Below are 23,024 nucleotides of genomic sequence, written 5' to 3'. Positions count from 1 at the left end.
ATGATGTCAACATGCACTACAGTTCAAGTCTTATATGAAATTCTAGAGAACAAAGGATTTCAGAATTCCAGATTAGATGGGATTCTTGTGCGCAACCTATAGTTCGGCTACTCCTAGAGGAAAAGGGAAGATGATTTCATAATTTGATTACAGGTGGGACTTCTTGTACATGTAACAGAATATATACAAGGCAAGTATCCTTATCTATATGTAGACAGATGTTCGGTTTTCAAATCAGTTTCTCCCTTGCGCACATGGACAATAAGTTAAAGAATAGTTTGAGGTTTGGTAAAAGTCAAGAAGTTGAAGTAGAGAAGGATTTGTTTGCTGAGTTGCTGCGATCCCATTGGAGTTTGAAGAATATTTTAATGCCAAATAAAAGGAACTTCGTTCTCTCAAAGCATGGATAGTTATTCTTAGAGTTCTAATTGAAAAACAGTAACTGGATCCAAATAGGACTGATCCTCTACGTGAATGGGTGCTACTCAAGTTTACAAACAATATAAAAGGACCTTTTTGGTTTTAGAATCGGGTAATTTCTCTACTAGTAGCAAAACCGAGAAAGAGAAAGAGAGAGAGGAAGAGAAGCAACCTTGAGAGAGAGATCCAAAAGGTTGAGATGTTGATGGTTTGAGCATGTTCTTCTATGTGTCAAGCAAGCAATCATCAACGGGGTTTACACAGGCTGAGGTAACCCGTATCTGAAATCCCTATTTTTATATTCTAGAGTGTTTATTGTTGAGAAACTCAAGATCAATGGTGTATTGGGTTGGGATTTTATTTTATTGATTTAAAATTGTGAACCTAGCAAGTTGGGGCTTGTCTAGGGTGTGGGGTTGTTGCCCTTGTCTGAGTTGCATCTCAGATTGAAGCAGGAATAAGTTCCTGGACCGTTGTAGTGGTTAAAAAGTTGAGTATTGGGGAAATACGAGACCCTATATGGGTATTCCTCCGTGGAGTAGGCACTCTAGTTGAACCATGTATATCTGGTGTTATTGTCTCGCATTTATTTTTCTACATATATTTGAAGTGCGTGTTATGCAGAGTGGTGAGACACTGTCTGGTAGACTCAACCACATTGTGGTGTGAGGTGGACGTGTTGTTGTTTGCATGATTGGTAATTACGGGATTGCCCCGGCCAATCTAGAACTTGAAAATTGGAAGTTTTTGTTGGGTTGCAATTAAGGAAATTTTTGAAACCACTGATTCACCCCCTCTCAGTGTCAACCTGGGAACATCAGTACCTTTTATACAAAAGCAGGGGCAAAATCTATCGATACCTACTGATCCTATCCAGACTGATCTAACGAATAAATGATAATAAAAATTGATCTTATTTTTTCATATATAATTGCAGCTTCTTGCGAAGCCTATCCAAAGTAGGTTTACAATGATGGGTAAAAAACTTAGAAGAGATGAGTAGTAAACCCAGTAAGTGATGAGTAAATGACCCTCAAAGTAATCCAAGATATCCCCCCGGTGTGCTTTAATATCACCAGAAATCCTAACATAGAAGGCCAAGGATTTATGAGGATTAATGGAGAGATTCAACATTTCCGAGAAGATAACAAACATTTGCTTAATTGTTGACATCGAAGGGAAGAAAGCTTTGGCAAAAATCCTTAGGTCTTCTGTAAAAGTTAAGTGAGTAATTTGGGACGCCTTATATTTTGAAATTGGTTGAATTTTATTTTGCAAACTTGTGCAGACAGTACGAGAGAAGTCCAATTTTTTTTTTGTAATAATATTGAAGGAAAATTACTTCCAGGCACTAAAGGAAATGGGATTGGGGCGAATAGAATCCTTTCAAAATGTACTTCTAGCCCATCAATAGGAAAGGATCAGTTGGTCGCATGATCAGGTATGATTACCTCATTGTATGAGTCATCATCTAACACATGTCTTCGTTGCTTTTAAATATACCCCTCCTCACCCTTGTAATAACAAAAAATAGGTAAGTGTTGGATGCTAACTTATACAATCAAGTGATCATACAAGCAATGTATCCAATCTTCCCATCAATCTGATAGGCCTTCCGGATTGCATCAACTTTGTGTGATGAAGTAGGATCCTCTCTCTCTCTCTCTCTCTCTCTCTCTCTGAGTTGAACACTTCAACCCCGGGTTCAACTATGAAATGGGGTAGAAAAATCTTTCTTTTTCGCACAACCTCGAACCCTGTAATTAAGTTTAAGCCAGAAGCTTGAAATATTTAGATAAGAGCACAGAACTAAAAACGCACGCAATCAAATATATTGTTTATTGGTGGTTGAAAGCCCAACCACATTTTGTCTTCCAACTGTTGAAACCCTAAAACACGTTTACCTTTTATTATAATATTCCTTATTGCTTAACCTCTTAACATACATTTTAAAAGTTCCATATGACTGAACCTGTAGTTGAAACCCTAAAACACGTTTACCTTTGTGTGAAACTAGAGTCTAAGACACATCAGGATCCTCTCTGACACAGATATTGAGGAACTCAATCCCATAAATTGATTTATAAAATGGACAATCTCTCATATGATTGATATGGGATCACACACACGCACGCTCTTTCTCTCAGTTTTGTCCTTCAAGTTCAACCCAAGATGAGAGCCTATGACCGTGAGTAGTAGATGTAAAAAATGCAACCTTAAAATTGATGTAAAAAGTAATAGAAAGATAAGAACAAATAATATACACACAGATTTATGAGGTTCAGTAAAATTACGTAGGTGAGATGAGATCCTGCTTCATTATTAATAAAGAATAGGATACAACACTCATCATCACACCTCTTAAAATTACGTACAAAGAAAATAAACGTCGCTATAAATATATATCAAAAAACTTTAATATAAAAAAATATAAAATTATTCTCAATGAATGAATATTAAATAAAAAAAAATTGATAAACTGTGAAACATCGTACCCCAACGATAGACCCATGAAGTGATGACCATACACATTATCTTTTCAGTTTGGACCATGAAATTCGAACTGAATTCACTCGAGATTAGAGCCCTTTAGAGCCCGAGGTATATTTCAATCAATAAATGAATCGAAGGGTTCGTTTGGTACGAGGACGAGTTGGGTTTGTGGGTGCAGAAAATTAAATAAATAGTGTTTATGGATCCGAGATGTACCTGTCCCTCCTTTAGAGACATCTAGATTTTTCTTTTCCAATCCCAAAGCTCCTAAAATAAAGGACCTTTTTTTTTTTTGATAGAGCTAAGATAAAGGACCTTGGTGCTCCCTTCTCCTGTCATCACTGATAGTCTTGAGGCGGAGCGCACTACTGAGCTTTTCTTTTCTTAAATATCAGTAAAATTATATTAAGGAATGGGCTCTGGTTATTATAAGCTTTATTCAATCTTTTCATTTGTTCTTCCCTTTTAGAACTTCAATGCCCTATTCAAGCCAGATTCAAGAGTGAAGCCAATAATTGGGAGAACGACTCCTAGTTATTAAACTGTGCTAGTTGGGAGAAAAGAAGCCTGCCTATTTCTATGGTCTTTGCACCCAAGCATGATGAGAGAAGAAATTAATAATTGTTCTATCTTATGAAAAATAAAAATCCCACTTTATTGATATCTTTATAAACATTTTCATTGATCCCTATAAATATGAAAAAATTTAACTAAAATTGATATGAGGTTCATCATTAATTATGGATTTAGGTAGGGGTGTCAATCTGTCAAGTCAGGTCAGTCTTGATCGGGCCTAGTTGGACTTAACCACTTGGAAACCTTGTACTGTGAACGTCCGTTTAAGTAAAAGGGTCTAGCTTAGAGGGGCATGATACGGTTTATAGTCGGGTCGGTTAGTGTCGGGCTCTAATCGAGCTTTCTTAATCAGCTACAGACCTATTTAAATATAAACGAGTTTTAAACGGGCTTTAAATGTGTCTACCATAAAATTATTTTCTCAAGTGGGTTGAAGGCCTAGGAATATGTGACGCAAATCTTTAATAAAGAAGAGAAGTGATATGAGATTATAATTGTTAAATAAAAAATAAAAAAGAAGAAGAAGAAATTATGACCATTACAACTTACAAAACAAAGGTTAATTAAATCACATCTTATTTCAAAAAGGGTTCAGGCTATAACGATTCGGTTCAAGTCGGGCTTATAAACATGTCGGATTTGTCAGGTGCCCAACGGGCTAGCTACCTGCACCATGAACGCCAGATTAATAAACGTGTCAGGCTCAACCAGTCCGGGTCGAGCCATAACACATGTCGGGTTTGGTCGGGCCTACCGGTGCAAGCTCAAACTTGACACCCCTAGATTTAGGTATCAATATCATGTGCTAATATTATTGTCGTGACCTATAGTGACATGGTACCAACTACCAACAGAAACGATTTGTTTTGGTATTGATATCAGTGTTCAACGCAGATAAGCTGAGATTGTTAGTATTATAGTAGTATGTGATCCATTACATAACTAATAAATACATATATAATGTCTTTGGAATAAGAATTTTGAAGGGAAAAAAAATAAAACAATGTATATTTATATAAGACAAGAGATCATTGCCTAGTCATATGATTCCAATACCAGCACAAGGACTAATGAGATTGCACATAAGGCATCAATATGAAAATGACTTCAAATTTAACAGGGGTGAGATGTGGTGATTTTACACTCGGGTGTCTGGCCCAAGCATCTTTTCCCTTTTTTCCCATTTATATATTTTCTTAAAGATAAAAAAAGTAAGGTATCTTTCTAAAAATTCATGATATAGATTCCCTGCGTGATTCGTAGAGGCCATGCAGCCTGATAGTAATCCATCATTCTTCATAAATATACGTGTTAAAATAAGGGAAAAGAACATTAATTACCTGGTCATGTGCTTTTACGTTAAACACAGGGGTGACAAAAAGACTACCATACCTCTAGTTGGGATGCCTATATGTAAGGGTGTTAATCGGTTCGGTTTTGGTTTAAACGGTGCGGATCGATTTGGTTCACATTTATTTGACTAAAACCATAACCGCACCGTTTACTAAACGGTTCCACTTTCTGAAACCATGATTGTTTAGTAAAAGGTTTCGATTTCCACGGTTTCTAAACTATGTCGGTTTCACGGTTTTAAACGGTTTCGATTTTGGTTTATTCCATACAGTTTGTAAAACGGTTCACAATCGGTTTGTTATAACTTGCAACCATCTCTAAACTGAAGATCATAAGCTTATCAAAAAATAATTAGCAACCACAAATAAGAGATTCTATATTAACGATGGTATATCTTAATTTGATAATCTAGTGCTATTTCTTTGCATGGTCATTCTCCAACATTTAGAACTAATATCATACAACATTCAAATCCAGCATTCTACAGCATAAAATATTAAAATGACAGGTGGTTCAGCCAAAACACCCCATCTATGATAACATAATAACATAGTAACATAAATGGATTATAAGTTAATGATCTAAAGCCTAAACTTGAACTGAATTGCAATAAATCATACAAAAGCAGGATGGACACTTAATTTAATTGTTAATTTTTATACGGATTAATCGGATCGGTTTAAACGGTTTTAAACAGTTCAGTTTAAACAGTTTCAATTCGGTTTGAAATCAACGGGTTCCACGGTTAAAACCGACCCAACCCGTTTAACTAATCGGCTTGAAACTTGAAACCATAACCGCTCCATTTACTAAACGGTTTTACGATTTCGGTGTAAACAGATCGGTTCGATTTTGGTAAACGATTTCGGTTACAAATTCACATCCTTACCTATATGCTTATTTACCTTTCTGATTGATCTCATACTGACATAATGACCACACAACCATCTAGTGATCCCTTTTCGTTTAGGCTGTGTTTGGTAGGCAAGAGAAGAAAAGAAAAAAATTATACTTTTTTCTTGGTTTAAGAAATCCTCTTTGTGCTTGGCATGTCCTGATCCAAGAGAAGATTCAGTTTTCGAATTTTTAGAAGTTTTTTTTTGCTAAAAAAAAAAAAAAAATAATTTTTTCAAAAATACAAGAAAACATGAGAAAATACAAATTTTTCTTTTCTTCTCTTCTAATGGTAGCCAGACATACATAATTTTTTTTTTCATCATTTTATTTCTTTTCTTCTTTTTTCTATTCTAGATTTTTTTTTTCTTTTCTGCCAAGCACAGTCTTAAAGAATAAAATAAAAAAGCCCCCAAAACCGGAAAAACTTCAAATGGAACTTGGAACCATCTGTTATGGTTGGAAAATTAGAAATATGAAATGCGGTAATGGATATGGTGACACGATGCCACGTCGTTCTGTGTCGACAGCTGTCTCTCATACTCAGTTATTAAAAAAAAAAAAAAAAATTTTTTTAAATATTAAAAAGGTTTGATTTTCAATTTTAAAATTTGCCTAATGCTCCACTGCCGCACCTCTCGTTGTTAACAATAATAGAGTTGGCGTATATTTTTGGATGAATCAGGATTCCTTAGGGTCCTCTCTCATGCGCGGCTGTGTAGGAAAATACTTTCTATGCAAATGCTGGTTTACCTTACAGATTAGTTTCAACTATCACAAGGAAGCTCTTTCAAGCATTCTCTGGCTTGAAATCTCAATCACACGTGTAAATATCTACACATACTTTTTCTCCCAGTTTTTTACTTTTTTTCAGAAAAATAATATTAAAATATTTTTTACAACAATATTAAATACATTATAAGGTATATCGTATTATGGTTGTGCACATTGTTCTAGAATGAAATAGATTAAAAATAATATTAACATCTATGTTCATTTTGTATTTGCACTTATTTGTATCTGTACCCTTTTTTTTCCGCCCCCAAAACTTATAATGGATTCTTAGTCGTCCAAATGGCCACATGGGGAAGCGGCTCTTGACATGGTGATGGTTGTTAGTTATAGAACCATAGTCTAGTCCTAGTTGGTTTTTCCCTCATTGGATGTGTTATATCCTATAGTTTTTTTTGATTACTTTTTCTCTTGGGGTTGGGACACTCCCCTGGTCGCCTTTTTGAACTATCATTCTATTGACCTATGGGGGATTCAGATCCTCTCTAACCATTGGGACGCTCAACTTGGCATTTGATGATTGTGAGGACTTAGGCTTGCATCCTTAGGTCCTCTCAACCATCGGATGCACATTGGGTGTTCCAATGACTAACGAAGATCTAGACTTGTCTATAGACCTTTCCATAATTTCTAGTAACACAATTCACCTAACGTAAGGCCTAAAAAGTTAAAGTGGGGATAATTATACTCACTACGTCTATCCATTTGTATATTACCTATTCCAAATAAAATAGTAAATAAAATAAAATAAAATAAAATAAAATACACTGCTAGAATATAAATTCCAAAACAAGTCTTCTCAGATAATGATTCATGGGTTCATACTAGCACTCTCTTCTTTATTCTCCAAATCATCGTTAATGTGTTACGTCGATTCGTTTTTACACTGGCACTTTTTCTTTGTAGAAAATCTTCTCTCGAGATAAGATGAAGAATAATGTATGAACTTGTATGGGTGAGCGCACCAATAGAGTTGGAAGATTTTTTATTTACTTTTGAAAGGTCAAAAGAAGAGAGAATTTCAAGAAGAGGTAGAAAGAGGGTACGTACCCCCTCTTTGGCGGCCCAGAGATACTTTCCCTGAAATATCAAATAAGGAGATTATCTAAGTATCAAACTCTCAAAGGTGCAGTGTATACTATCTTTGCCATCATCTCTCTCTCTATATCTATATCTATATCTATATCTATATCTATATATATATATATATATATATATATATAACAACTAAAATTTAATAGAAATATATCCAGCTAAAGAAGATGCATTGTTTACCTTGTTCGCCATCATCTCCATATTTTAACTATAAAATTAAGTTAAAATTGGTGTATATCCAACTCTAGAAGATGAACTGTGTACTCCGGTCGCCATCATCTCCATTTATTAACTGCTATAGTGATTCAGTGGTTATGACTTCCAAGTGACGAGGAAATTGAACATCGATCATCAACAAAATACCATGTTGCTTCCCACTTGGTTTTGCTTCTTCCTCTTCCAGTTCTGCGCCTCCGCCGCCTCTGCGGTGGCACCCACCTCTTCTCTTACCGATACCCTAAACCCAACTGAATCCATCACAGACGGCCAAATTGTCGTCTCAAATGGAGGAAATTTCGCGTTGGGCTTCTTCAGCCCTGGCATTTCCAGTTACAGGTACGTCGGAATTTGGTACCACAAAATTCCTGAAACCACCGTGGTTTGGGTCGCCAACAGAGACAACCCAGTCAACGATTCTTCCGGAGTTCTCTCCCTGGATGGGAATCTAGTCGTCTCTTCCCGTAGCGATCAGAGACGTCCTCTCTGGTCCACAAATGTCTCCATAAGTTCCGACACCACCGTTCTGAAGCTCCTTAATACCGGAAACCTGGTTCTGTACAGCGGCGGCGAAGGGAATAGGATCTTGTGGCAAAGCTTCGACCATCCTACACACATGTGGCTTCCTGGCATGAAACTAGGGTTGGACCGGAAGACAGGTCTGAACCGGGTTCTTACATCCTGGAAGTCCAAAGACGACCCTGGCCGTGGGATCTACTCGTACGGGTTCGACCCACGTGGGTTTCCCGAAATGTTCTTATACAAGGGATCGGCCACGATTTTGCGAAGCGGTTCCTGGAACGGTCGAGTTCTGAGCGGTGTCCCAGAGATGACCCGAGCCTACCTCTTTAGTTACGCTTTCGTCAACACCACCGACGAGCTCTACATGATCTACGACATCAATAACCCCTCTATCTTCTCCACTTTCGTTCTGAACGACTCCGGAACAGTCCAGAGGATGACGTGGGTAGATAAGAATCGTCTATGGAACATATTCTATACGGCACCCAGAGATAACTGCGATGACTATGGACACTGTGGGGACTACGGAGGCTGTAGCTCGGACAACCCGGTGGAGTGCTCATGTCTGCCTGGTTTCCAACCTAAGTCTCCTAGAGACTGGTACTTGAGGGAATGGTCAGATGGGTGTGTGAGGAAGAGAAGACTTGGGTGTGGTAAGGGAGATGGGTTCTTGAAGTTGGTAGGCGTGAAGCCTCCTGATACGACCATGTCCCTTGTCGACATGAATCTGAGTCTCAAGGAATGCGAGCAAGAATGCTTGAATAACTGCTCTTGCTTCGCCTACGCCCCTGCAGATATTACCGGCGGTGGTGGTGGCAGTGGCTGTGTTACTTGGTTTGGCAACTTAATGGACATTCGATATTTTAGTGATGGTGGCCAGGATTTCTACCTACGTGTGGATGCAGTGGAGCTAGGTCTGTATACATCTATTATTCTTTTCTTCCATTTGTTACTTTTACATTCTATTTCTAAGGTTTTCCTTTACCTTTTATCTTTTATGTGTAGCTGCACAAGCAAGAAAAGATAAAGGAATTCTTCACAGCAAAGGGAGAGTGATGATTCTTACGTTGTCTCTAGTTGTGGTGTTGCTTCTCTTCGCTGCAAGTGTGTATCTTTTTCTGAAAAAGAGGAAAGGTAAAGAAAAGGAAAACGGGACTTGGGACTTGGGACTTGGGACTTGGGGACTTTAATCTCTTATTATGGTTTTAGTAGCTGTCACTAACTTTTCTTAATGATTGATCACTCGAGTAAAATATACTTAAATCAGAGTATTAACTATTAAGAAACTTCTAATAATATGTTAAAACTAACGTGGATGATGATCAGGGGCAACTGAGAAGCGGCGGCGGCGAAGCGGATTCTTAATTGATTTCAGAACTAGTTCAAAAAGTTATAAAAACTCCCCTGCAACTTATGAGCTTGAAGACAATGGGACGAATCCTGATTTACCATTTATTGAAGTAGATGTTGTTGCAGCTGCCACGGACAACTTCTCTCCTATTAACAAGCTTGGACAAGGAGGTTTTGGTGCAGTCTATAAGGTGGATTCTCTTCCCATATTGCATCATCAATTAACATTTAGTTTATATGAGTTCTAAGCTCTATTATTTGTAACAATAGAATCTGTTACTGATTATCTTCCAGGGTCGGTTGTTCAATGGGAAGGAGATAGCTGTTAAAAGATTATCCAGGAATTCAGGACAAGGGATGGAAGAGTTCAAAACTGAAGTTCTATTGATTGCCAAACTTCAACATAGAAATTTGGTTAGGCTCCTAGCTTATAATGCCCAAGAAGAAGAAAAGATGTTAATCTATGAGTACATGCCTAACAAAAGCTTGGACTTTTTTATTTTTGGTATGCTTCATTCAATACCACCTTACTTTTGTCTTTTCTTTATTTATTTATTTTTATTTTTTATTGAAGTGAGAAAATGGTGTTGAGTTGTTTTTCACCAACCTTGAATGCAACAAGATTATTCCATTTATATTATAATTAATATTTTTTTAATACTTTTTTTTTTTACGCCAAAGTATACATCTAAATTTTGTAGACTACCACATATTTGCAATATAATGGTCTTCCATTAATTTTTTATTATTCATGTGAAACTTGGGTCAGATAAAAGTAAAAGGGCCTTGCTCGATTGGAGAAAACGATTTGAAATCATAGTTGGAATTGCTCGAGGTGTTCTATATCTTCACCAAGATTCCAGGTTGAGAATCATTCATAGAGATTTGAAAGCTAGCAATGTGCTGCTAGATGAAGAGATGAACCCGAAAATTTCAGATTTCGGTATGGCGAGAATTTTTGGAGGAAACCAAAGTCAAGCAAATACAACTAAAGTTGTTGGGACATAGTAAGCTTTTCTATCACTTCTTCTTTTTCTTGATAAAAAAAAGGACATACCCAGTTTTGGAAACATAAAATAACTTTTTCTTCCATATGAAAAAAATAACTTTTTTTGAATCCGATGATTCTTCTTCTGCAAAGAAACAATTCACACAAAAATAGGGCTAATTCCAACAATTCTTGGGCACAAGAAATGTAAACACTACTAAATTTGACTAGAAGATTTTCAATAATAGAAAGAATGTCTTCAATTTTCCAAAGCATACTAAGGTCTCCACTTTTTTTTTGCTAAATGTCAAAAAAGTATATATTAATAATATAAGAGAATGGTACACAATTAATGTCTAGACATCTCTACGTACACAACATACACATAAAGCTAAAATCATAAAACCTCTCCATTGTCTAGACCCATCTACAATTTGCACAGCTATGGACTAGACCTTGAGGTAAAAAAATTATCAAAATGAATAAGGAAGTTTTAATTTGAAGATATAAAGGATCAAGGTGGATGTTCATGGGATCATCCAATAGATTTTACCTCAAGATTGTGAGGGGCAGCCTTGAGACCATTTCCACGCACTGTTAAACATTGGGAACCTTTTAATTTCTATAGCTTTTCATATCTATTAATTATATACCTAAGTCTATGACCTTCGTTCGAAATTTCTTACCTCTATTTGCCTATACTAGTAAATCTACCAACTCAAAAAATATTATGTTACTTCCATGGGCCTAATTACATATGTTTTTCTGTTGTTTTATGACATGTAGTGGTTATATGTCACCAGAGTATGCAATGCAAGGACTTTTCTCAATAAAGTCCGATGTCTTCAGCTTTGGAGTGTTATTATTGGAGATCATTAGTGGCAAGAAGAACAGTATATATTTTGATGAAGATCCTTCGATGAATTTAATAGAACATGTGAGGAAGTACATTTGTTTGTTTATATTCTTGCTGAAAAAATATATTCTAGAATTTCCTATTCCTTATGGTTAGATGATTGTATGGAACAATTTCAGGTGTGGGACTTGTGGAAAGAAGATCGAACATTGGAGATAGTTGATTCATCAATGGGTGACTCTTACACTGTTCATGAAGTTTTGAGGTGCATCCAAGTTGGGCTGTTGTGTGTGCAAGAAAGTGCTTCAGATAGGCCAACCATGTCAAGTGTTATTTTCATGTTGGGGAATGAAACAAAAATGGCTACGCCTAACCAACCTTCTTTTATTACGAAGAGAACTCTCAATAGCCAAAATTCATCTACCACAGGGACAGGATCTTGCTCTATAAATGAAGTGACAATGACTGTGGTAGATCCCCGATAAAAGAGAAAGCTTTTTGCGTTGTACATTTGTGACCTGTAGAGGTTAGTAATTCTCGATAATGTTTAGGTTGCAAATATTTCAAATCAACTTAGTACCCTTGAAAGAGGTTGTTTGTCTTCCCCCTATTGTGAATTTCAGAATTTCAAGTTACAAATATTCCATCCAATAGGACCAACACATGCCTTACCGGACAAGCTTGCTTAGCCATTTGATCACTACTGGTTGTTGAGCTTAGCATTTTTAGAGAATCGACTGATCAATAGTGTGATAGGTAAGGCCTTCCGATGTATAGATGGATAGAGTCATCCAATATAAAACGTTCTCTTGTCAACCCAGTTTGTCCTCTTGAAAACGTGATATAGGAAGAAATTTAAATTTTAAGGTAATGACAATGGTGACCGAATGTATATAAAGAAAGAAGAAACTTCATGTTAGGGTTGGGCCAGCATCTAAAAACCCCTACCCTAACCTGAGCCCCTTTAGCTGTGGGTATGCTTAGCCCGGCTCTGATTCAAGGCTTGAAATCCTCCTTAACCTACCTTCAGGGCTGGGCCGGGCTGATCTTGATCGGCCATGACCATGGGGAGGGGAAAGGGAGATGGAAGGGCTGGGCTGGGTCAAGGAGAAGAAAAAGAAGAAGACACTGTTGGGCTGGGCCTCTGGCTGTAGAAGATAGGGTCTACCTCAGCCCGAAGCCTCAACCTTGGCCTGGGCCTTCAAGGTCAGGTTATCTCAGTCTACGCCTTGTTTGCACTCAGGGCGGGCTTGGGTCAAATTTGCACCCTACTTCATGGAATGAAAAAGAAATTTTGTTTAGAAAACCTTTGTGCATTACCTTTTTTTTTTGGTGCGGCTTTGCAACCTTACCTGGTATAAGATCTACCGAAGCTTGAAATACTTAATGGGAAAAGAAATTTTTTTGGGAAAATTACATGATTACCACTTTTAGGGTTTCCTTTACAAAATTACCCACAAAAAGTTTTGGTCAACAAAAATACCTAAAATTAGGTTTAGATTTACAAAACTACCCACCCAAAGTTTCAGTTAACAAAAATACCAAAAATCAGGTTTGGGTTTACAAAACTACCCAAAATAGTGATTCTTCATCTTTCACATATAATCATGTATTTTTTTATTATTAAAACTTTGAATGAGTAGTTTTGTAAACCCAAACTCAATTTTGGGTATTTTTGTTAACTTAAACTTAAAATGAGTAATTTTGTAAAGGGAAACCTAATTTTTGTATTTTTGTTAACTGAAACTTTTGATGGGTAATTTTGTAAAGAGAAACCCAGAAGTGGGTAATCATGTAATTTTCCCAATGTTTTTTAGAAAACCTTTGCGCCTTACCTTTTTTTTTTTTTTAGGTACAGCTTTGCACCTTACCTGGTATACCGAAGCTTGAAATACTTAATGTATTAATTTTCCTTTTTTTTCTATTTATTTATTTATTTATTTTTTGTTTAATCTTAATACAAGTGCACTGAAGTAGAAACATAGGTGGGATGAGTTTCTAGTTCAATGCTAGGCAATTGGATTCTAGGGTGAATCAGGTAAAGTTGTGGGTCCGTTCGACTCACCTACCTCTTAAGCCCTACCTTATTGAAAAATATACTAGTAATCGTTATAGTATTGCAACAATTCATATGGTCTAGTGGATCTTGTATGGACCCCGTCCTTTGGGTCTCTATGTGAACCCTGGGTTGGTCTTGCTTGTCCTAGGAATCCTTGGACTTAGCACCAGAAAAAGAAAAAAGTTAGTCAAATATTGTTGGAGAAAACATCGTTTACCCTTCAAAAGTATGAAAACAACAACATCCATTCTAAATATGGATGTGGCCGGCCTGGTTATTGGCATCCTTGGGAACACCTTAGCTGAGAGGGTCTTCCATGAGCCTATTTACTCCAAAGATATTACTAGGTCAACCTGAAAACCATTATAAGGAAGTTTTCAGTTTTGATCCGCTTTGGTCTAGTTTCTTATCAGATTGTAATAAGCTTATCATTGGGTTTGGTCTGATCCAGTTTTGGATTTATAATATATAATAAGGAAATTAATGGAAAAATCATGGTTGTTTTAGGTTTTCAGTTTTTTATCGGGTTAATGTCGGTCGTGTCTCATTTTTTATCAATTTTGATTGGTGTATTCAGCTAGTCCGATCCACTTTGTTTCTACCAGTTTCATAAAACCCCAACATGAAACCAAATTGATAAGATTTTGGTTTGGTCCTGACTGAATCAATTAGTTTTGATCGATCCGATTGATTCGGGCAGAACTTTGGCATCCTTATTTCCTCCTATTAGGTCCAATCTTTCTTCACCTATGATAAACAAAGAATTTCAATCATGGGATCTACCCTTATGTGGGACTCGGAAGGTGATTTTTGACTTGATGCAGTAGTGGGTGGGGGTTTCTAAAAAAATAAAAAATAAAAAATAATGTTGGGGATAATTGATGGCATTCAGCTTTTATGCACACTAATAGGGGTTTGTGAGCCATATGATGATTGATAAATCGTCCCCTATGAATGGAAGAAAACTTTTTCTTTATTATAATAATAATAATAATAATAATTATTATTATTATTTTATTCTTCTTCTCCTAGACATGATGAAGAAGGCGTCTCTCATTAATCAGATAGGTTGAATCGATTGATCCACGTGTGTATTGATGGAGATTGGTGTGATTTTTTTTTAGATAATTTTACCTTTGATTTGTACCGTTAAATCAATTTCGATTTAAATCAGTATCAAATTGGCATCAGCTATGATGGATACCTAACATCATGGTGTCCATGTGGGATTAAAATGAAAAAAGGGATTGACATTGGATCAGTATTCAATGACATAAGTACCTAAAACCATTGTGCCAAATTAGGATGAAAATAAGAATGGATGTTAAATTTAATTAAAAAAAAAAATGGTGAGATTGAAGATGGAAGAGAGAAAAAGACTGCAAATTCGGGAGATAAAAAAATTTGCGAGAGATTAATCATTGTGGGTATACAGGTTAAGTTATGGAAGTGGAAATCCATGGGTCAACTTTTGGTGCGTTCAGTTCAATCCATGGTTGGTATGACTATGTGGACTGGATTAAAACTTGAGACATCATAGATATGAGAATGACAATCAAGTTGGCATGAATCCTCCTATCTCTTATGCATGTCTCAAATTCTTGACTCATTTTAAAAATTGATTTGTTTTGACAAAAAATTTTATGGTGGCTTCAATGAGATTTTTCTTGAGGCTTGTAATGGTAGCAGAGGGCTTGAGTCAATTAGATGCAAATCATAACTTGAAGGAGTACTTATATCTTATGTTGTCTTGATGTTCAAATGAAAAAAAAAAAACCAAGATTTAAGGTTTTTTTTTTTAGAATGAGTATTTTTACCACGAGTTTGAGTGTTTTTGAGAAATTTCTAATGTAATCCTTCTCCCAACACGGTGAATCATTTTCTTCTTCATTCCAGAATGTTCACTTCTATCCGACAACTTGTTAGACGAGTTACGTGTAGCCGGTGAGTACAAGAATTGCTTATGAAACAGGCTTTGAGTTCCAACACAATGCAAGAAATCATTCCTATCGTCATCCCTTTCAGTGAATTCCACGTCGTAAGAAAGCCGGATCAGCTATAGAAATCATGTAAATGGAGAACAAGTTTGACCGGCAAGTGCCGAGTAGAGAGCCCAGACCTCTTAATCTACCAATCATTTAGAATCGTTGAATTGCCTTATGATGTTTAGAGATAGACCAATGATATTAGCATGAAAGAGAAGAAGAAATGTCAGACCAATATCGTTCAATGGCTGATGCTACCGTTTTCCAACTGAGATCGAAGCCAGGGTCTGCAACACCACTTCTGATGGCGATGAAACTGTAGTTCTTCCCGGGCTGCCGGCGGAATCACCACCAGTACCCCATCCAACGGACATCAAGACTCATTTAGAATCAGGTCAACGGTTGATCAGATGGTTGTGATTGGGAAGAAAACATCGATCATCAACATCATCAAATATCATGTTCTCTCCCACATGGTTGTGCTTCCTCCTCTTCCAGTTCTACCGCTTCGCCACCGCCACCACCACAACCGCCGCCCCCACATCTTCCATTACAGACTCCCTAAACGCAACTGAATCTATCACCGACGGTCAAATCGTTGTCTCCGCCGGAGGCAATTTCGCGTTGGGATTCTTCAGCCCTGGCGCTTCTCGTTACAGGTATGTTGGGATTTGGTATTACAAAGTTCCTGAAACCACCGTGGTTTGGGTCGCCAACAAAGACAACCCTATGAAAGATTCTTCCGGAGTCCTCTCCCTCGCCCTTGATGGGAATTTCGTCGTCTCTTACCGTAGCGATCAGAGCCGTCCTCTCTGGTCCACTAATGTCCCCATAAAGCTCCAATTCCACCTTTCTGAAGCTTCTTAGCCCCGGAAACCTGGTTCTATACAGTGGCGGCTATACGAATAAGATACTGTGGCAAAGCTTTGACCATCCAACACAGATATGCCTAGCTGGTGAAAAACTAGGGTTGGACAGGAGAAATATCCTGGAAATCCAAAAACGACCCTGGCCGTGGGATCTACTCGTTAAGGTTCGACCCACGGGTTCACAATAACAATTCTTGTACAAAGGGTCGAACCCAATTTGGAGAACCGGTCTCTGGAACGGTCAAAGGTTTAGCGGGATCCCGGAGATGACCCAGACATACCTTTCCAGTTACAATTTCGTCCACACCAACAAGGTCTACGACATCTACAACTCCTCCATCTTCTCACCGTTCGTGTTGGATCACTCCGGGGCCATCAAGCGGATGACGTGGATAGAAGGAAACCGTCGATGGAGCATATATTATTCAGCGCCCAAAGACAGCTGTGATTATTACGGACACTGTGGGGCCTACGGGAGCTATCGTATTGAGGAGATCCCGGTAGAATTCACGTGTCTGCCAGGTTTTAAACCAAAGTCTCCAACAAACTGGTACTTAAGGGATTGGTCCGATGTAGGGGTGTCAATTCATGGCCCGACCTGATAAAACCAATCGGAATCGACTATTTATAGACCGGCCAGCCTGGCCTGGATAGTTTATTAAACGTGTTGGGCTTGAGCCCAGCCCGTTTACAAACGGTCAGTCTCTGTTTTGCTATTTGGACTGTCGGGTGCCTGACCAAGATCGATTGAATAACACCCGACCGAGACCGGCCTATTATGCACCAGCTTAGCCCGACCCTTTAATGATTGTAGAATACCTATTTTACCCCCCAAATTAAAGAGTAAAAACTAAAAAGTAAAGACACTTTCACATTTTAAATAATGGTTATATTTTGTATCATTTATTGATTTATTATCATTTTTTTTGGACTCGCATGAGTGGTCTGGAATATAAGAGTACATTTCAAAGAGGGCCCGTTTAAAATCCTGTTAAAACCCATTTAACATTAAACATGCCCCTAGCCCGGTTAAGGCTTGACTAAAATCCGATTAAGGTAGTCTGATTATAGCCCGAGGCCGACCGATCGAATATAAAGTGTACCATACCCTCAATAACTAAGCCCGATTAGTTAAATAGGCAAATACGGTACAACCTTTGAAAGTCTTAAGCCCGATCAAAACTGGACCGGCCCGACCAGTTGACACCCCTTGTCCGATGGGTGTTTGAGGAAGAGAAGGCTTGGGCGTGGCAAGGGAGATAGGTTCTTGAAGTTGATAGGGGTGAAGCTTCTTGACACGTCCATGTCCCTTGTAGACATGAATCTGAGTCTCAAGGAATGTGAAGAAGAATGCTTGAAGAACTGCTTTTGCACCACCTACGCCCCTACAGATATTATCGGCGGAGGCAGTGGCTGCGTTGCATGGTTTGACAACTTGATTGACATTCTGTATTTCAGTAATGGTAGTGGCGATAACTTATACCTACGTGTGGATGCAGTGGAGCTAGGTCTGTATACATCCTTTCATTTCTTTAGTTGTTTCTTCCATTTTAGTATTTGGAGGAATATGAGTAGGGGGTGTCAATAGGTAGCCTTGCGCCGGACTTGGTTGGGGTTAATCATACTTTTCCATTTTGTCAGCCCATTTAAATATTCAGTTTTCATATTCTAGGCATGATCTACCCATTTTTAATCAGGCTACCAATAATTGGGTTAAATGGGTTTTAGACAGGCTTTGAATGGGTTAATGGGACATTTATCTCTAAAGGAATTATAAAAAGATTTGGATTCCTCTCTAGTATCACTGGGGACCAGCGTGCACGCAACGGGTGAGAGGACCTGGGCACGCAGCCCAGCACATGGTGCACACCCTCTGTTCCTCCCGCTGTTGGATGCACATTAGGCCTCTAGTTGTGCTTGAGAGGATTTGAATCTACTATAAAAAGGCATTATATGTGTTAAGCTAGTTAACGGCTTTAAACAGGCTTTAAACTTATAATCGAGCTATTAATCTGTTGGATGCATGTTTGTGGAGTAGCACCTTGCACTAGGAACAATCGAACGATGATTGGGCTACACTTGAGCCTGACTTGTTTAATAAATAGGTTAGACTGGTTTCAGCTTTCACGGTACCGACTTGGGATTAACACCCTTTAAAACAATTCCTTATGATGGTTTACGTATGTGTAGCTGCACAAGCAAGAAAAGATATAAGAGTTCTTCCCAACAATTGGACAATGGTGATTTTTACAGTGTTTCTTCTTGTGGGTGTGCATCTCTTTGTTACTTGTATGTACAGTTTTCTGAAGAAAAGAAAAGGTTAAAAAAAATAGGGTAAACTTCACTCCCCTCCCCTGAACTAAGGCGAAATATCACATGGACCCACCACCTTTGGGAAAATATCATTCCTCTCCCCTACAAGAAAAAAATATTATCTAACAGCCCCCAATCGTTAGTTCTGGCTGTTAAGTCAAGTTAATTTTTTCATAATCCTCAAAATACCCCCTATTTGTGTAATACCTGAGCTACCCCTTTCCCTCCCACCCTCACCATCACCCTCACTCTCATCCCTTGAAAAATCGTGAGAGGAGCAGAGCTACGAAATTGAGAAAGCTGTTCTTCGCTTCTCGGCCCTACAATGTCGATGATCTTCATCGCTGTTCAATGCTTTAGAACAATTATCAAATAGTAGAGGTACAGATCCAAAATATCCGATCGACCTCCAAATTCATCAACTACTACTCTATTTAAACCCTAAACAAGATAAGAAAAGAAATGAAAACCCAGCACCTTCCAGAAAGCTGAGTCACACAGTCAACTGGAACTTTAAAAAATGATAACAGAAAAAAAAAAATGAAAAAAGAGACTCGGATTGAAGAGTAGTTCGTTAGAAATCTTGTGTGGAAAGCAATGCTCATCGCATCCATGGATGGCTGCTCTTGCACTATCTGTTCATCATTCTACTTATCTAAAGAAATCAAAGAAAAAAACCATATGGAAACGCACAAATAGAAAGACGATGTAACATAAAAATGAAAAACACTATTTTTCCGCAAATTCTAAACCTTTGCTCGGGTTGTTTTGATCAATTGATCCTAAGAGTTAGAAAGAGAAGAAAACTCTGTTATCTTTGGATTACTATTCGAATTAAAATGTTCATACACATGACTCAGATGCACAAGTATCAACATTTTTCTCAGAAAAAGGAAAACACGCCCCTCCCATAGAGATTAGGGGTTTTCTGGGGGAGAGTTTGGTATGCAAAATTTCAAGCACATCATAGTTACCGAGATCTGACTACCGAAGCACCATACTCTGCTTTGGCTTGGCACTTTCGACATCACTGAGGAGGTAGCTTTGGTCTACGATAAGGCCGCTTACAAGCTCAGAGGAGAGTTTGCAAGCAAACAATGGAGAATAACAGTCGCGAGCGAGTTCTGAAATGAATCATTCTTTTGTTAATTAACAAAGGTACAGGTGTTACATATTTATATAGTAGGATAGTGTCCTAATAGACTTGTTGAGCAACTTGTACAAGTTGTCGTAACTAAGTAACAACCTATGATGATGTGTCCATATCATGCCCCCTCAAGCACACCGGGGGGTGATCGAACGGTGAGCTTGCCGCGAAGAAACTGAAAGCGAGGCCGGGACAGACCCTTGGTGAGAATATCAGCCACCTGATCAACAGAGGGAATGAAACGAACAACCAATTGACAAGAAGCAACCATATCTCTTGCAAAATGAAAATCAGTTTCAATATGTTTTGCTTGGGAATGAAAGACTGGATTTGCCGAAATATAAGTTGCACTGACATTATCACACCATATAGTTGGGGGTCGGGAGAGAACAACTCTAAGCTCACAAAAAAGAGAGCAAAACCACACAAGTTCAGCAGCAACAGCTGCAACAGCCAAATACTCTGCCTCCGTAGAGGAACGGGAGACTGCATGTTGCTTTTAAGAGGACCAAGAGACCAAATTGGAGCCAAAAAGTACTCCATAGCCAGTTGTTGATTTGCGATCATCAAGATTCCCTGCCCAGTCAGCATCCGAATATGCGACAAGAGCAATTGGAGAACTAGAACGAAGCATTATGCCATGATCAAAGGTAAGTTTGATGTAACGCATAATACGTTTAACAACAGACTAGTGAGAGTCCGTTGGTCGATGCATATATTGGGCAACCCTGTTGACCGCGTAACTAATGTTTGGCCGTGTAACAGTTAAGTACTGAAGAGCCTTGACGACACGCTGATATTCAGTTCCATCAGGAAGAGGATCACCAGAATCAACCATAAGGGAAGAGCAAGTGGCCATGGGTGTCGACATTGGCTTAGCATCAGCCAAACCAGTGTTGTTTAACTAATCCGTAGCGAATTTCTTTTGATAGAGAGATAATCCTTCAGTGGTACGAGAGACATCAATGCCCAAGAAGTAATGCAAAGGTCCAAGATCTTTAATAGCAAATGTTTCAGGCAGAGTCTTTTTCAATGCTGTGATAGCATCCAAAGATGTACCAATCACTATAAGATCATCAACATAGACTAAGAAATAAAGAGTGATAGCCCCTTGCTGGTACAAAAAGAGAAAGGTATCTGTTTTAGAGGCTCTAAAACCTTGAGAGAGAAGAAAGGAACTTAGCCGGTTGTACCACACACGAGGAGCCTGTTTAAGGCCATACAAAGATTTTTGTAATAGACAAACGTGATCTGCGCAAGAAGAATCAATAAACCCAGGTAGCTAAGCCATATGGACAGATTCCAGAAGTGTTCCATGAAGGAATGCATTGTGGACATCGAGTTGATGAAGAGGCCAGTTTTGAGTAACCGCAAGAGAAAGGATCACTCTAATAGTTGCTGGCTTGATTATGAGGCTGTCTCATTATAATCCAGACCAGGACGTTGGTGAAAACCTTTAACCACTAATCGCGCTTTATAGCGCTCTATAGAACCATCAGATCGGCGCTTGAGGCAAAACACCCATTTACAGCCAAATGATATTTTGATTGTTAGAAGGGGGCAACGAGGGACCAAGCATTATTTCGAAGAAGAGCATTAAACTCTTCTTGCATTGCAGTACACCAAGGAAGTGATTTCAAAGCCTGAGAATAGAAAGTCGGTTCTATGGTATCATCAAGAGGATACTTGGTTGTGGTGAGAGTCAGACGAGAAGGTGGGCAACGAGGAGCACCAGTCTTAGTGCCCGTAGCCATAGGGTGAAGACTTGGGGGAGATGGGTCTATAACCAGTGGGGATGGTACAATAGTGGTAGAGGATGGAACAACAACAGGGCCATCTGAGGCAGTGACAACAGCAACAGGGGGAGGTGAGGTATTGAGTGGAGGACCAATAGTAGATGGTGATAGCGCATCTACCCTTAAAACGGTGGACTATAGATCAGGAACAAGAGAAACATAATAGGGGGCAGTAGAGGAGCAAGCACATGGAAGAGGAGGAGGGTTTTAAAGCCATAGAGACATATCTGAAGCAGAGGATAGATAGGAAGAAGAAGATGAAGAAGAATAAGAAGGGAATGTACTCTCATCAAAGCAAACATGACGTGAGATGAAAATTTTGTGTGACATTGAGTCAAAGCACTTGTAACCTTTATGTTGAAGGGAGTAACCAAGAAAAATGCGGGGGCTAGACTAAGTTTATTATGACTATATGGCCGAAGCCATGGATAACATATACAACCAAAAATTCGAAGGAAGGTATAGTCTGGGGAGGTACCGAATAAGTGAAACAAGAGACTGATATTACCAAGTAGAGGAGATGGCATTCTATTGATTAAGTAAACAACAGTAAGGAAGCTGTAGGACCAGAATTGGGTAGGTAAATGAGCTTGGAATAGAAGAACTAGGCCTGTCTCAATGATATGTCTGTGTTTGCACTCAGCAGCGCCATTTTGTGCCTGAGTGTGAGGACAAGACACTCTATGGGAAATTCCATGTTGGCGGAGAGTGGGATCTAGTTTCTGAAACTCCCCACCCCCATTCGATTGAATGGATTTGATCTTACAATCAAAAAAAAATTCAACTTGTGCTTTGAATGTAAGAAATACAGAAAGAACATCAGATTTTAAAGCAATAGGAAAAATCCAACTATATTTACTGAAATCGTCCACAAACAAGAGGAAATAACGAAATCCATCTAGAGAATTAACAGGGGCAGGACCCCATACATCACAGTGTAACAGTTGTAAAGGTGAAGTACTGATCGAAGGTGAAAGCTCAAATGGCTACCTGTGACTTTTAGCACACTGACACGCATCACAGATAGAAGAAGATTTGGTAGAAATAGGAAGCTGAAACTGATGTAAAAGAGAACATACTATTTTGTGAGATGGATGTCCAAGTCGACGATGCTAGTCAATGGTCGGAGCTTGGATGCTAGTACAAGCAATGGAATTTGAAGGTGACATCGAATAGAGACCATTGTTACTCTGGCCACGGTATAGGATCTTCACCGTCTGTTCATCCTTAATGAGAAAGAAATTAGAATGGAATTCAAAGAAAACCTTATTTTACTAAGCAAAATGATTCACAGAGATAA

At 38.5% G+C, this 23,024-nt stretch overlaps 1 protein-coding gene across 1 annotated transcript; it reads left to right on the top strand.

Annotated features, from left to right (window-relative positions):
* Positions 1–7,972: 7,972 nt before the first annotated feature.
* LOC122066530 (G-type lectin S-receptor-like serine/threonine-protein kinase RKS1) lies at positions 7,973–10,719 on the top strand. Its single transcript, XM_042630351.1, has 5 exons — positions 7,973–9,275; positions 9,367–9,495; positions 9,688–9,902; positions 10,006–10,216; positions 10,481–10,719. The coding sequence occupies exons 1-5, from the start codon at positions 7,988–7,990 to the stop codon at positions 10,717–10,719; spliced, it is 2,082 nt and encodes a 693-aa protein (XP_042486285.1). The 5' UTR covers positions 7,973–7,987.
* Positions 10,720–23,024: the final 12,305 nt, after the last annotated feature.

The sequence above is a fragment of the Macadamia integrifolia genome, unplaced genomic scaffold (assembly GCF_013358625.1).
Source record: "Macadamia integrifolia cultivar HAES 741 unplaced genomic scaffold, SCU_Mint_v3 scaffold2444, whole genome shotgun sequence".
In the NCBI taxonomy this organism is placed as follows: Eukaryota; Viridiplantae; Streptophyta; class Magnoliopsida; order Proteales; family Proteaceae; genus Macadamia; species Macadamia integrifolia.
The sequence above is the reverse complement of the archived record's forward strand: the minus strand, read 5'-3'. Positions and strand labels throughout refer to the sequence as shown.

What these genes read in the sequence shown, in the direction of transcription:
- LOC122066530 (XM_042630351.1), top strand. Translation starts at nt 7,988, where the DNA reads ATGTTGCTTCCCACTTGGTTTTGCTTCTTCCTCTTCCAGTTCTGCGCC. An exon ending in TTTTCTGAAAAAGAGGAAAG is followed by an intron (nt 9,496 to 9,687) that starts GTAAAGAAAAGG and finishes GATGATGATCAG; the next exon opens with GGGCAACTGAGAAGCGGCGG. An exon ending in CTTGGACTTTTTTATTTTTG is followed by an intron (nt 10,217 to 10,480) that starts GTATGCTTCATT and finishes AACTTGGGTCAG; the next exon opens with ATAAAAGTAAAAGGGCCTTG.